Source organism: Bufo gargarizans, chromosome 5 (genome assembly GCF_014858855.1).
Source record: "Bufo gargarizans isolate SCDJY-AF-19 chromosome 5, ASM1485885v1, whole genome shotgun sequence".
NCBI lineage: Eukaryota > Metazoa > Chordata > Amphibia > Anura > Bufonidae > Bufo > Bufo gargarizans.
The window spans coordinates 217052622-217066762 of NC_058084.1; the positions used below are offsets into that span (position 1 = coordinate 217052622).

General features: G+C 45.5%; 1 protein-coding gene across 1 annotated transcript in view; it reads right to left on the reverse strand.

Moving 5' to 3' along the window:
- Window positions 1–14141, reverse strand: part of ITPRID1 (ITPR interacting domain containing 1) — a 144560-nt gene that overhangs the window by 18582 nt on the left and 111837 nt on the right. Inside the window, exon 9 of the mRNA XM_044295460.1 lies at window positions 4814–4925. Coding sequence (XP_044151395.1) covers window positions 4814–4925 — 112 coding nt within the window. The remainder of the gene's footprint in view (window positions 1–4813; window positions 4926–14141) is intronic.

Genomic DNA, 14141 nt, shown 5'->3' on the forward strand with positions numbered 1-14141 from the left:
TTGGGCCTAATTGCCATTCAGCGGCACAGTGAGATATTTTAACACCCTGTTTGCTGTGTATTAGTGGTCAAATAAAAAATATTTGATCTAACATTTGTTTTATTGATCTAACATTATGTCAGGTAGAGAAGTGCCAGGCCCCGCACAGGGGAGTGGCAGAGGCCTAAATGTTTCTGGAGCAGGCAGAGGTCGCAGCAGGGTAAGGGGCTGTGGCAGCAAGGGTTACTTCGAGAGGCCTGAGTTCCCAGTGTCAGCTAGCGGTTGTGTCCTGACCAGCAACCCAGCGGTTATTGAATGGTTGACTCAATCTTTGACTTTATTGCAACTTACCAAGAGGCAGTGGGTTCGTCAGTCACAACCCTTAGTTGGCATGGCCCAGGAGCAGGCCCTGTGCCCCTACCTGTCCTCAACCTGCCTATGTCCTTTTCTGTTCCCTCACCGCAAGAAGAATTATATGCTGTAGGCTCTAATCAGCTTTTCACCGAGGAAGAGCTACTAGAGAACAGTCAGCAGCTACTGCCCAGCCAAGATGTGGAGGAGACATCCACCACTTCCTCCGCTAGGCGAGCAAGTAGTGAATGGGGAGAGTGGAGTGGGAGCTGGTGTTGAGAGCGGTCAGGCTCCTGACCCAGAGATAGTTGAGGAGTACATTAGTGACGTGCAGACACTACTCAATGATGATGATGTAGCTGAAGACACTTGGCAGCCGGGTGATGAAGGGGCTCTATCATCATCGGGAGAAGAGGGTATCAGCTTGCTCATGAGCCAGCAAGTCGCTAGCGTGGGCGGGAGTCAGCAGGGTGTCAGCAGTGGTAGATGGGGAGCCAAACGCGCCCTGGGTAGACTACCTGCTTCACGGGAGCCTACCTGCCCGGGAAGTAGCGGTGCAGGGGCTCAAAAGGCAGCAGCAGTAGCAGTCAGTCAGTGCATAGTGTTGAAGGTAAAATCACCAAGAGACAACAGTATGCAACTGCGTGCACTCATCCAATGGTGTAGAAGCTGCACGTGCTCCTGTCCAAGTTGCTGGTGCAATCCCTTCCTTTCCAAGTGGTGGACTCATTTATTTGCCAAAAAGGCAGCACTAGCCCTGCACACACATGTAGAACAGAAGGTGGGACAGTCCTTGAGCCAGTCAGTGTCTGCCAAAGTGCATGGCAGCGCCAACGTGTGGAGCTGTAAATACTGTCAGAAACAATACATGTCCTTTACAGCCCACTGGGTGAATGTGGATCCTGCACAACTACACCAGCAACTTGGCCAAGTGACGTCGCTTTTGCCTCCACGTTGCCATGCCATTGGTCCTGCGACAATGTCCGCCTCTGCCTCCTCATCCTCCACAGTGTCCTCAGCCTCCACTGTGGGGACAATGCACAGTGTCCCTCCAGCATACCACATGTGCAGGTCACGACAGTGTCACGCTGTTCTGCACCTCGTTTGCCTGGGCGAATGGAGCCACACAGGGGAGGAACTGCTCCATGTCCTTCAACGAGAAATCAAATCGGAACCATGGTGACTGACAATGGAACGAACATAGTGTTAGCACTGCGTCAAGGAGGCCTGAGCCATGCACCCTGCAAGTAACATGTGTTCAATATGGTTGTCAAGCGGTTCCTGAAGTCTTCCACCCATCTGCAAGACATCTTAAAAATGGCCAGGAAGCGTTGCATGCACTTCAGCCACTCGTATACCGCAAAGCACACCCTCCTTGAGCTGCAGCGGCAGAACGGCATCCCCCAACATAGGCTGATATACGATTTTTCCACCCGTTGGAATTCCACCCTCCATATGTTGGACTGACTGTACAAACAGAGAAAGGCCATCAACGATTTCCTGTTGATCAAAGCAGACAGGAGTGCTCCCCTGTGTAACTTCGATGTCAGCCAGTGGCAGCTCATGCGTGACACCTGCCGTTTGTTCAGGCCCTTTGAGGAGGCCACGTTATTTGTCAGTTGCCAGGACTACAGGATGAATGATGTCATTCCACTGCTTCATGTCCTGAAACAGATGCTGGTAAATATGGCTGGTCAGGGGACTGGAGACGTAGCGTCTAGATCTCACAGCCACAAGAGCCCTGTGGGGCTGAACTGGAGGAGGAGGACATTGGAGCACAAGCAATGTCTAGCAAAATGGGTGGTTTTGCTACATAAGTGACAAGAAAGGAGGAGCAGAAGGAGCAAGAGGGAGATAAGGAAGGCGAGGCAGATGGTGGCACATCGTGGCAGACACATCGTGGCAGTATGCAGTGGAGATGGAAGAAGGGAGTCCCTCCGAGGCACTAGCGCAAATGGCCCGCTGCATGTTTACTTGCTTGTGTAGTGACAGCCAAATTGTCACCATTCGGCAGAGGGATCACTTCTGGCTCTCCACCTTGTTGGACCCTCGCTACCGGTCCAAAATGGTGGCCTTTTTTTACACCCACTGAGAGAGAGGACAAACTGAACTACTAAAGAGACATCCTAGTCAGTTGGCTGCTGCCTATCTGTGCCATAGTCCATCCTCTCGCAGGTGTGACCGGGGGGGCTCTTTGTGCTTATGTTCCACTGCCATGGCTGCTGGGGAGGGTTGGGGTGGCAGGAGGAGTACCAGCTCCATCAGCAGCAGCCTGAGTCCACAGTCGCTAATGAGCAGCTTTCTTCACCCGCCTAGTGAAGAAACTACTCACCAGCAGCAGCATCTAGACCTGGAGCAGAACCTGAATTGGCAGGTGGTGGCATACTTGGAGTGCACCCTGCCAGCCGACCTTGAAGATCCGCTGGACTACTGGGCAGCCAAGCTGGATTTGTGGCAGCGAGTTTAATGTAATATTGGGCAGCCAAACTGGATTTGTGGCAGCGAGTTTAATGTAATATTTGCATAATGTGCGAAATACAGGTGTGGGTCACTTTTGCTACATTTTCCAAGCTGCTAGACGTTTCCTGAGACTGGTGAAAATGGTGACATGGCAGAACATTAAAAATGGCTTTATACTGTATGCAGTTAGAGTGCTCCAATATATTCGCTATTGCGCTTATCAGCACTAATGATGTGTAGATTTTGGCGCAATATGTGAAACTTCACATTCTAGAAGGTCTGCATGTATGTATGGACAGCATCACACTACCTAACACACTGCACTGCAACAGCTACACTATATCAGGATATAACTTACATTGACTATTTCCCACTAAATATCTGTATTATATATATAAGCTATCTAACTATCTATCTAATGTAGTGTGGAAAACATAGAGCACATCAATGACACTGCTGTCTCTCTCAGAACTTAAAAAACTGTAGAAAATGTCTGCTGGGGAGGTTCTTATATAGTAAGGGGTAGGCAACTTTCCTATTGCTTGCTAAGGATGTTGCTAAGCTCAGACAACAACATTGCAGCATTCTCATTGGACTTCAAGCAAGAAGGGAGGTTACTGATGGAAAAAAAAATCTAGAATATTCGAAATTACGAATAAATATAACTATATACTAATATTCACAAATTCTCAAAGTGCCGATATTTGCGATAAATATTTGCGATTTGAATATTCGCGCCCAACACTAATGCCAAGTGCTCCTTCTTTCACCCACCATCTTCAGCGGGTACTGGTATTGCCATCCACCTCCACACTATGTCACCTTGCCACTCTGTGACCTCCTGATGCTGCCGCCACCTTTACACTCTGTCATTGCGCCACTCTGTGGCCTCCTGATGCTGCTGCCACCTACAGACTCTGTGATTGGGCCACTCTGTGATCTCTTCATGCTGCTCCTCCCTCCACTCTGTCATATTGCCACTCTGTAGCCTCCTGATGCTGCCACCATCTACAGACTCTGTCATTGAGACACCCTGTGGTCTCCTCATGCTGCTTCTACCTCCACTCACCTAGCCAATCTGTGGCCTCCTGATGCTGCCGCCACCACTACACTATGTCACCTTGCCACTCCGTGTCCTCCTCATGCTGCTCCTTTCTCCACTCTATGTCACCTAGCCACTCTGTGGCCTCCTGATGCTGCTGCTGCCACCACACTATGTCACCTAGCCACTCTGTGGCCTCCTGATACTGCTGCCACCTCCAAACTATATCACCTTACCACTCTGTGGTATCCTCATGCTGCAACCTCCACACTATGTCACCTTGCCACTCTGCGGCCTCCTCATGCTGCAGCCACCTCCACATTATGTCACCTTGCCACTCTGTGGTCTCCTGATGCTACCTCTACCTCCACACGAAGATGAAGGCACGCCGAAACACACGTTGGGGTAGTGCCATCCTGGGTAATTTCGCACACAGTCTTTCTTAGGTGAGTTTCTGCTCCTCTGCACGGCATTTTCTCCATGGTGCTTTTACTACACCTGATCCTTACGGTGGTTTGTTATCTATTTCCTCCAGTGCATTTGCCCAAACAAACCTTGGTTTATTGCCGTGCAGTTCTGCTTGTTGACCACTAACTCACCCATGTAGTTTTGTAGTTTTGGTCTTTACCTTGCTACTAGGTCATAGGTTTGTACAGTTTCTATGCAGACCATGGATACACATAGGTTACTACAGAAGCTGTAGACCCAAATTGACCAGATATTTTTCATGAAGATTATTAGCAAAATTAAATTTGTTTTATCTTAGATTGTTCATTTAAAAAAAGTAGTTGTACATAAATGTCAAAAAAACACATATTGAAATGCTAAACAAATGAAGCATGCTTTGAAAATTGTGACTTTCAATTACATAATGTGAAAAAAGTCTAATTCATTACAGTGTGCCCTAAATACTTAAAACGTTGTAACCTGATTGTAACAAAGGAAAAAGTTAGTATGAGAATCTTTTCACTCTGGACATACCATTGAAATGGTCTCCTTCACCCGATGCGCCCGTGCATCCAAATTAAATTCCAATTCCAGTGATTCTTTCAAGACATTTTGACGTAACAAATGCAATCTTCTCATATTTTCTCTAGGGACAAATTAAAGTTTAATGGAACACACACTTGTTGTAGGTCAAAATAGCACAATAGGGAAGAACAACAGAATACTATTATAATTGCTACCACAGTAGGCAGGAAAACAGACAATGAGCCCTAACAGGAACCCCGCCTGCTAGAGACGAGTGAAGTTTTGAAAAACTTGATTCGGCAACTTTGCTGAAGTTAGCGAAGACATTCAATGAATTTGTCACAAATCGCTATAAATCAGGTATGCCAAGGCTACTGTTCCTTACGATATGGCCACATGGAGCGGCCATGCTATGGACGGGTAGTGGCCATGCTGAGGTGAAAGACCCCACAGCTGCCTTTCATTTAATAATGAAGACCACACTGTATAGTCCTTCTTCATTATTAAAGGCCACATGGCACCTTTAAACAGGGGCTGTTGCTGGTATGGGGTTTGGCTGTTTAGATGGGGGCACAATATGCATATTATTGCGGTTCTGGCCTGCAAACTTCTGCTGGCTATTTGAAAGTAAACAGAATATTAATCAGGTCTGTCATACCCACAACCCAACACTCCCTCCTGCCCTACAGGTAGGAGCCCTTTTTCTGCCATCTGCTTTTCCTCCTTTTCCACATCATCTAATATCAAAGAAGATATGTCATCAGGAACATCCAGCTCCTCTTCTCTCTGTATCTTGCTAACTTTTCTAGGATATGGAGACTTTGAAGGATAATTTGGAAGACGTAAAACCAGCAAAAGGTGAGGATGGTCATTATTAAGACCTGGCCCCCCTAAGGGGTGTATACTGGATGGTATTGGTTGTCACACTGGCACTGGAATAATAAAGGCTTCCATCTTATTGGTATTGAATTACATATCTTAGTTTACGGTTGATGTAGGAATAAGTAACTGTAGAAATAAATAAAGATGACGTAGAATAAGTCTCCCTGCACTCTCCCTCACCAATATTCTTCTATTAATCATTTTCAGCAACACTGTCTCTAGCGCATGAACTCTTGCCACGTCTCTCCCTGTGCTCAGCTCCCTGGACAATGGCAGGGAGCAGCTGCCATCCTTGGAAAAACTGATTTATTACCATGAAGAACGAGGAGATTTGGATTTGTTGTGAATCAAAGTTTTCCTAAACTTCGGACCAAATTTTGCATTGAATGATTCTCTCAACATTACCGCCTACTTGCAGTGCAAGCCCTAGGAGTCAAGTCTGCAACTAGTCGACGTTCCTTACTCTGCTACAGTGCAAGACAGACAAACACACAGACAGAACAACATAAAGACAGTGTCATATGGAATTCGGTCAGCACTGGAAGGACAAAGCAGTAAAAAATTACAAGACAGAGGGTAGTCACAAAGCCAAGCCAAAGCACAGTACCAAAACACGAGACAGAGAGTGGTCAAAAGCAAGCCGAGGTCATTAAGAATAATAGCAATCCACATGCACACAGAATGAAAGCTAGGAGCACAGGTAGGAAGTCTGAAAATATCAGTGGCAAAGGTGTATGGCCAGGAAGGGGTTTAAATATCACCGAGTCTCAGGATCAGAATCTGATTGGTCCATGACTCCATGCTCCATTAGGGCTCATGCACATGACCGTATGTATTTTGTGGTTCGCAAAAAACATATGTCAGTGTGCATTCTGTATTTTGTGGAACGGAACAGCTGGCCCCTAATAGAACAGTACTATCCTGGTCCAGAATGCAAACAATAATAGGACAGAACGGACATGTGGAAACGGAATGCACACAGAGTAACTTCAGCAAAAAAACTGAACAGACACGGAAAGAAAATACGTTCATGTCAAGTCAGACACAGCACACAGGAACAGAACAGTTGAATAATCAAGCACAGATTTTAGCTCAAAATCAGTACAATGCAATAATATAAGAACATTGCCTCCAAAGGTGTACATAGCCTTTAAAGGCTCCTTTACACAAGCCAAATGTACAGGCAATTGTTGGTAACAGTTTTTTCCTGATAATTGTCTAACCTTCAGTGGTGAGAGCTCGATTTACATGCAGCATTCACCTTCACTTCATGCCGACAAGCAATCGCTTGTCCAGTGGCGTAGATACCAGGGAAGCAGGGGAAGCAGCTGCTTCGGGGCCCAGGCTGACAAGGGGTCCGGCGCCTGGTAGTGTCACTGACACCACCATACTAAGTTTCTTGATTATGTAAAGTTTTTCAGGCCAGGCGGGCCCATTCACAAAAAGTGTGGTGCCAGCTTCACATACAGTGCCCCCCTCTCCTTTTTACTGCCGCACGCAGTGAAGGAATAAAGCCGGTACAAGCCGGCACTCTGTTCCAGTTAAGCCCGCCCACCAAGTCAGTCCTGAGTCTGACCTGAGCAGGGAGCGGGAGAAACAGGCGACAGAGGCAAGAGGAGAAGGAACAGCATGGCAGCGGCACAGCGCACAAATCAGTCCCTGGAGTTTATGTATCCATCCGCCAGTGCTGTATGTGTGAGTACTGCCCGACAAAGTATGTATAATATAGCTGTTATATATTGTGTATTACATGGGGAGTACTAGGCGAGGAGGTCCTATTATAAGCCTGAAAAATGTCACCATCCTTATTGACCAGTGGCCCTTATACATGATGTGGGCTATGGACCTGACCCCCTGTGGCAAGCAGCAGCTGTCACTCCTTTAGAGTTGGGCTGGACAGATCCCAGGAGCCTTTTAGCCAATGTGCCTAATGTTCTGGTTGTCTGTGGAGGTTTACCTTGATCTCGCCTTGTATCCATGGCAGGTTGTCCACCCTGGAGTAGTTACCAGTAAATGCTGATGGAGGATCTGCAGGAGCGGCAGGTGGGAGAAACAGCACAGCAGGCAAGAGGAGAAGCATGGCAGCTGCACATCAGTCACTGGGCTTTTCAGGTATGTCTATGCCCCCTGCCTGTGTGCCCCCCTTGCCCCTGTCTGTGCCTCCCTGGCTCTTTTAGCACAGCCCCTGATCCTTATCTGCACCCCTCTGGGCCTTGTCTGTGCCTGCCCTGGCCTGTGGCCCCCAGGCCACTGTCTGCACCTCCGTGGCCCCTGTCTGTGCCTCCCTGGACCCTGTCTGTGCCTCTGGGCCCTTATCTGTGCCCTCCCCCCCCGGCCTTTGTCTGCACCCCTGGCTTCTGTCTGTTCCTCCCTGGACCCTGTCTGCGCCCCTGGGCCCTGATCTGTGCCCTCCCCTGGCCTTTGTCTGTGCCTCCTTGAACCTTGTCTGTGCCCCTTGGCCCCTGTGTGTGCCACCCTGGCCCTTTCAGTGCAGCCCCTGGCCCTTATCTGCGCCCCCCTGGCCCTGGCCTGTGTCCTCCCCGGCCCTTGCCTGCGATCCCCCCCCCCCCCGGCCCTTCTCTAATAAGCACTAGTACATGGCGGAACAGCGAGCAGAAAGGAGAGGCTGCCATGTACTGCAAGCTATAGACATTATCACCCCCATTCCCAATATTTTATATAAAGATGAATAAACAAAAAAAAAAGTCTGGTCTAGATCGTTACTAGCCAAAGGAGTGACGTTTACACAGGAGGAGGGAGTTGCAAAGCGCTGGGGTGGGGGGCATACCATTTTTTTGTGGGGCTTAGTCAATTCTAGCTACGTCCCTGCGCTTGTCCTCATATATTTTCATCGTTTCTGGGCAGCAGATCGCTGTTCACACAGGACATATGATCTGCTGCCCAGAAACAATAACTTTGGTGTCTACATAAACAATGCTTTCACCAGATGAACAAGCTTGTTCCTCAGGTGATTGGCAGCAGTTTTACACAGGCAATTATTCGGACACTTGTTCCCAAAAATTGCCCCGATCGTGGGCCTTTATTGCTGCTAAATCTTCATTGTCTCAAGGAAATGGAACAATCAGAGAGCAAATAAGAAGCATTTGGTTAAAGAAAACAATTGTCGTCATTCTACATATTTCCCCAAAACCTTGATACTGTCACGAGGGTGTCAAGAGCCACGCCTGACTCCGTTGTACCCGGGGTCAGGAGGTCGCAGCGGTTTCCTTATTGTAGCTTTCTGGGTTTGCTTTGCGAACCCTTTTGGCTCACTCAGGGATCCGTAGCTCATTCTCTCACCTGTTCCTTGTCCAGCACTCCCAATCCTCCTTATATTCCCCTCTCACACTTCTCTGGTTGCCAGATATAGAGCTTCCTGCCTGGACATCTATTCTGACCCACTGGAGCTGTGTTGCTGCGTTCTCTGGTAGTTGATCCAGAACGCTACCCTCCGGATCCCTGTTGGACCTTTGTGGACAGTTGTTGTCGTCCACCTGGGTGTTTGTGTTTGTCTGTGTTTGTCTGTCCTCTCCCTGGTGTTTCCCTCTTAGTGCAGTGGTGAGGACTAGCGATCCCACCGGCCCGTTCATTATCTAGGGTTCATTTCAGGGAAAGCCAGGGTTTAGGCACGTGATCGCCGCACGGGTGAGGAACCCGTCTAGGGACGTCAGGGCAGTCAGGTGCCAGCCGCAAGGAGAGTTAGGGGTCACCACCTTTCCCTCTCCCTTGGGCAGGACTTTCCCTTTTTCCTCCCTGTGCGTGTTGCCGGTCATTACAGATACATAGCATTTGAAAAGTTACATTATAAACTAACATAGTGATACTGAGAATGTAAAATCTAAATATATAAATCATACAAATAACATTTAAAAACATGAATTTATTATTAAAAGGTGAATCTTTTAATTATAATTCAACAACCAATAAAAGGGTTATTCAGGTTTTATAGAAAAGATTAAAAAAAAGCTCAGCCACTACATACATTAAAACATATCACTTTCTGAGATACTTTATATTACATTTCCTCAGTTTGCAAGACAGTTGTTTGGTGTCAGGAAATGAGAACACTTCTTCACATTTTCAGGCAGCTAACCTCTACATAATCAGCATAACCTGCTGTCAGATAGAAGTGTATTCCACTATATATAGTCTAGACTCTGCTCTGTACAGTATGGATTGGATATAAAGCCATGTGCCTGAGGTCTTTAGTGTCTACATAGGGCTTAGAGATGAGAAGTCTATACACTTTACAGTAAATTGTAGGATGAATACAGTTAGGGTCCATTCACACATTTGTATGTGTTTTGCGGATCCACGGATCCGCAAAACACGGACACCGGCAATGTGTGTTCCGCACCGCACATCACCGGCACTATAATAGAAAATGCCTAATCTTGTCCGCAATTGCGGACAAGAATAGGACATGTTCTATTTTTTCGGGAACGGAATCCGGACAGCACATCGTGTGGCCCCATAAAAATCAATGGGTCGAAATCAATTTTGCGAAATGCAGAACAGAATTGCGGACATGTGAATGGAGCCTCTTACAGTATGCAACACGACAGGAAGCATTAAGATAACTCATACAGGTGGCCCATGAAAAACTAGCCTGCCTCCGGCAATAGTATGATGAATGAGCAAGTTGATTGTTTTTTTAAAATACAAGTCACAAAAGATGCTGAAAGTTGATACTGAAAGTGGTCCCCGTTCTCGTCGGAATATGTTGGCTGATACTGCTTGTGATGCTGCGGACAGTGTTTGTGAGGTTTTCCTTGAATTCATTCAGGGGATGTGGATTGTTAGTGGACACTTTCTGTTTTACATTTCCCCATTGATAAAAATCGCACAAGGACAAGTTTGGGGAACTCCACCCCCGCCCCATTATAGTCAATGGGGATGGAGCGGGGGCACACATGAACTAGCAGCAGGATGGATCCGAAAGGCTGCTCACCCGCTGGAACAGCCTGACGGACTCCCCTGCCGCTAATGTGAAAGTACCCTTATTTGGTTTTAAAACTGTTCAAAGATGCTATTCGTGTTCCTGACACTGCGCACCAAGCGGCAATTTTCTGGTCGTGGAGTGGTGTTTCGTGAGTCAAATGGGGATTTTCGACGGACAAGTACCTCGTATTCTAGGAATTTACATGACCTAATAAATGAAACTAAGCTTCATCCGTCATGAAGTACAGCAATGGGTCCAAATGTCTGTCAGCAATCATAGTCAGCAACCAAGTCCAGTAATTTACGTGTGTACCTTTGTCAGACTCTTTCAGTTCCTGTACACGCGTTCTTCAGTACGGTTTCAGGTTCAGAGGTTTCAGCACTCGCTCACATGTCGTTTGTGAAACATCAACTTGCTGAGACAGTCTTCTAGTTAATTTTTGGGGGCTACTTGCAATATGCTGCCAAATTTTATGCACAACTTAAGCAGTCCAGAACGATGGAGGCCTCAGTTTCTTCATGTTTGAGAAGAGACAGTTTAAAGCCATTTCTGAGCCAGACTCGGAATACAACATTTAGCTGCTGGTTTTGTTCCTGGGTACTTGTCGGCAAAGATCTCTTGCGTTTCCTTAACCCCCTTCTACCCTAGGCCTGTTTTCACCTTCCTGCCCAGGCCTATTTTTGCAAATCTGACAATTTATGTGGTAATAACTTTGGAATGCTTTTACTTATCTAACGGATTCTGATATTGTTTTCTCGTGACACATTTTACTTTATAAATTTGAGTGAATATTTTATTCCTTTATTTGGGAAAAACATCAACATTTACTGAAAATTCTGAAAAATTCGCTATTGTTTTAATTTAAAATGTTCTACATTTAAGACTAATAGTTAACCCTTTGGGTGTTTCACAAGAATGAAATGAAAAGGAGATGAAAAATCAAAATTTAGCTTTTTTTTGTCACCGTGAACTGCTGTATGGGCACACAACAGGGCAAAGGGTAAAAAGAACAACATATGGATTTTGGAGTGCAGATTTGGAATAATTTTCACTATTGAAGACACCATGATGCACCCCTACAGTAAAAAAAATCTCAAACAAATCTTTAAAGGCTTTTAGTGAATACTTAGACCCAAAAGGTGTTTCATAGAATTAGGAAACACTTGACTGTGAAAATGAAAAATTATATTTTTTTCTTTAGGCCCAAATTTTTCACTTTCACAAGGGGGAACTGTGCTATCCGCATCTTTTCCGTCCCCATTGAAAATTAATGAGTCTGCACCTTTTCCGCATAATTGAGGAACGGATCTGGATCCAAAGTGCGGACGGCTGAAGCCTCTTATACATGACCATATGTATTTTGCGGTCTGCAAAAAACTGATTCGGAAAAAATACAGATGACATCTGTGTGCATTCCGTATTTTGCGGAACGGAACAGTTGGCCCCTAATAGAACAGTGCTATATTTGTCCGTAATGCAGACAATAATAGGACTTGTTCTATTTTTTTGCGTAATGGAAATACGGAAACGGAATGCACATGGAGTACCTTCCGTTTTTTTTGCGGACCCATTGAAATGAATGGTTCCGTATATGGTCCTCAAAAATAGACTGAACGGAAAAGGAATGAAAATATGTTTGTGTGTAAGAGGCCTAATTGACAGGTACCATCTCATAATTGAACACACCCTGATGTACCCCTGGGGTAAAAACCACCAAAAAGTGACCCCATTCTGGAAACTACACCCCTCAAGGAATCTTTGAAGATGTGTAGTGTGCACTTTGTCCTATAAGGTGACTCATGGAATTGGCTGTGAAAATTAAATTAATTTCCCGAAAAATTTACTTTAGGGCCAAATTTTTCACTTCACAATAGGGAACTGAAGAAAATGCAACCCCTTATTTATTGCTCATTTCTCCTGCTTACAGAAATACCCCATATGTGCTTGTATACTGCTATATGGGTGTACCACAGGGGTCAGAAGGAAAGGAGCACAAATGACTTCTGGAAGGCAGATTCCACTGAAATAATTGACAGGCACCATCTTGCAATTGAACACACCCTGATGTACCCCTAAAGTGGAAACCCCCAAAAAGTGACCCTATTCTGGAAACTACACCCCTCAAGGAATATTACAAGGTGTGTAGTGAGCACTTTGACCCATCAGGCTTTTCACAGAATTAGTAAACACTTAGCTGTGAAAAGGAAAAATAAAATAAAAAATCAGAAAAAGTTGCTTTACACCCACATTTTTCACTTTTACAAGGGCTAACATGACAAAATGCACCCCACATTTTGTAACCAATTTCCCCCTGAATTTGGCAACACCCCACATGTGCTCAAAAAGGAAGGCATGAGTGCATGGCAGGATTCAAAAGGGAAGAAGCGCCATAGGGCTTTTGGAGGACAGATTTAGCAGGATTGGCTTTTGGGAGCTATGCAGCATATGAAGACACCCTGAGGTGCCCTACAGTAGAAACCCCCAAAAAGTTATCACATTTTGGAAACTACACCCCTCAAGTAATATTTCAAGGTGTGTAGTGATCACTTTAACCCATCAGGAGTTTCATAGAATTATGAAACACTTGGTTGTGAAAATGATAAATAAATAAAAATTCCTGAAAAAGTTGCTTTACACCCACATTTTTTACTTTCACCAAGGGGTAACAGGACAAAATGCACCCCACATTTTGTAACGCATTTTCCCCTGAATATGGCAACACCCCACATGTGCTTATAGCCTGCTGTATGGGTGCACAGCAGGGCTCTAGATTTAAACTGCAAAATCTGAATTTTGCAGGCCTGGATTGGCAGACATGGATTTTGGGTGGCATGTTGCATTCAAAAAAATTCTGAGGTCCCCAGAAATTAAAAACCACAATAAGTGACCCAAATTTGGAAAGCAAACCCCTGTAAAAACATTTTAAGAGGTGGAAATTGTACTTTTCAACAAATAGTTGATTTACAGAAAGCAGAAACACCTGTCAAAGGATTTAAAAGCACTCGGCTGTAAAAATGAAAAAATACAACCAGACTCCAATTTTTCACTTTCACAAGGGGTAAGAGGAGAAAATGCACCCCAGAATGGTGTTACCCATTGTCTCCCCATTCTGGAAACACTCCATATGTGCTTGTAGCCTGCTGTATGGGCACACAGCAGGGCTCTAGAGGCAAACTGCAAAATATGGATTTTATAGGCCTGAATAAACAGACATGGATTTTAGGTGCCATGTTGCATGTTTAAAATTTCCTGAGGTCCCCAGAAATTAAAAACCCCAAGAAGTGTCCCCATTTTCGAAAGTGCACCCCCCCGAACAGTTGTCTCACAGAAAAGATTAGGTAATAGTTGTTGAAAAGTGGGTATGCAAGCGAGGTGGACAAAATCAGAGATATGGAAATATTACAGGGAGCATAAAGGATGAAATTAATAATCCACGGATGAATGGTATTTTCAGAAACAATCCTTTATACCGAGGCCAGGTTTACCAGGGCAGGTGTCGCACTGATAAATGGT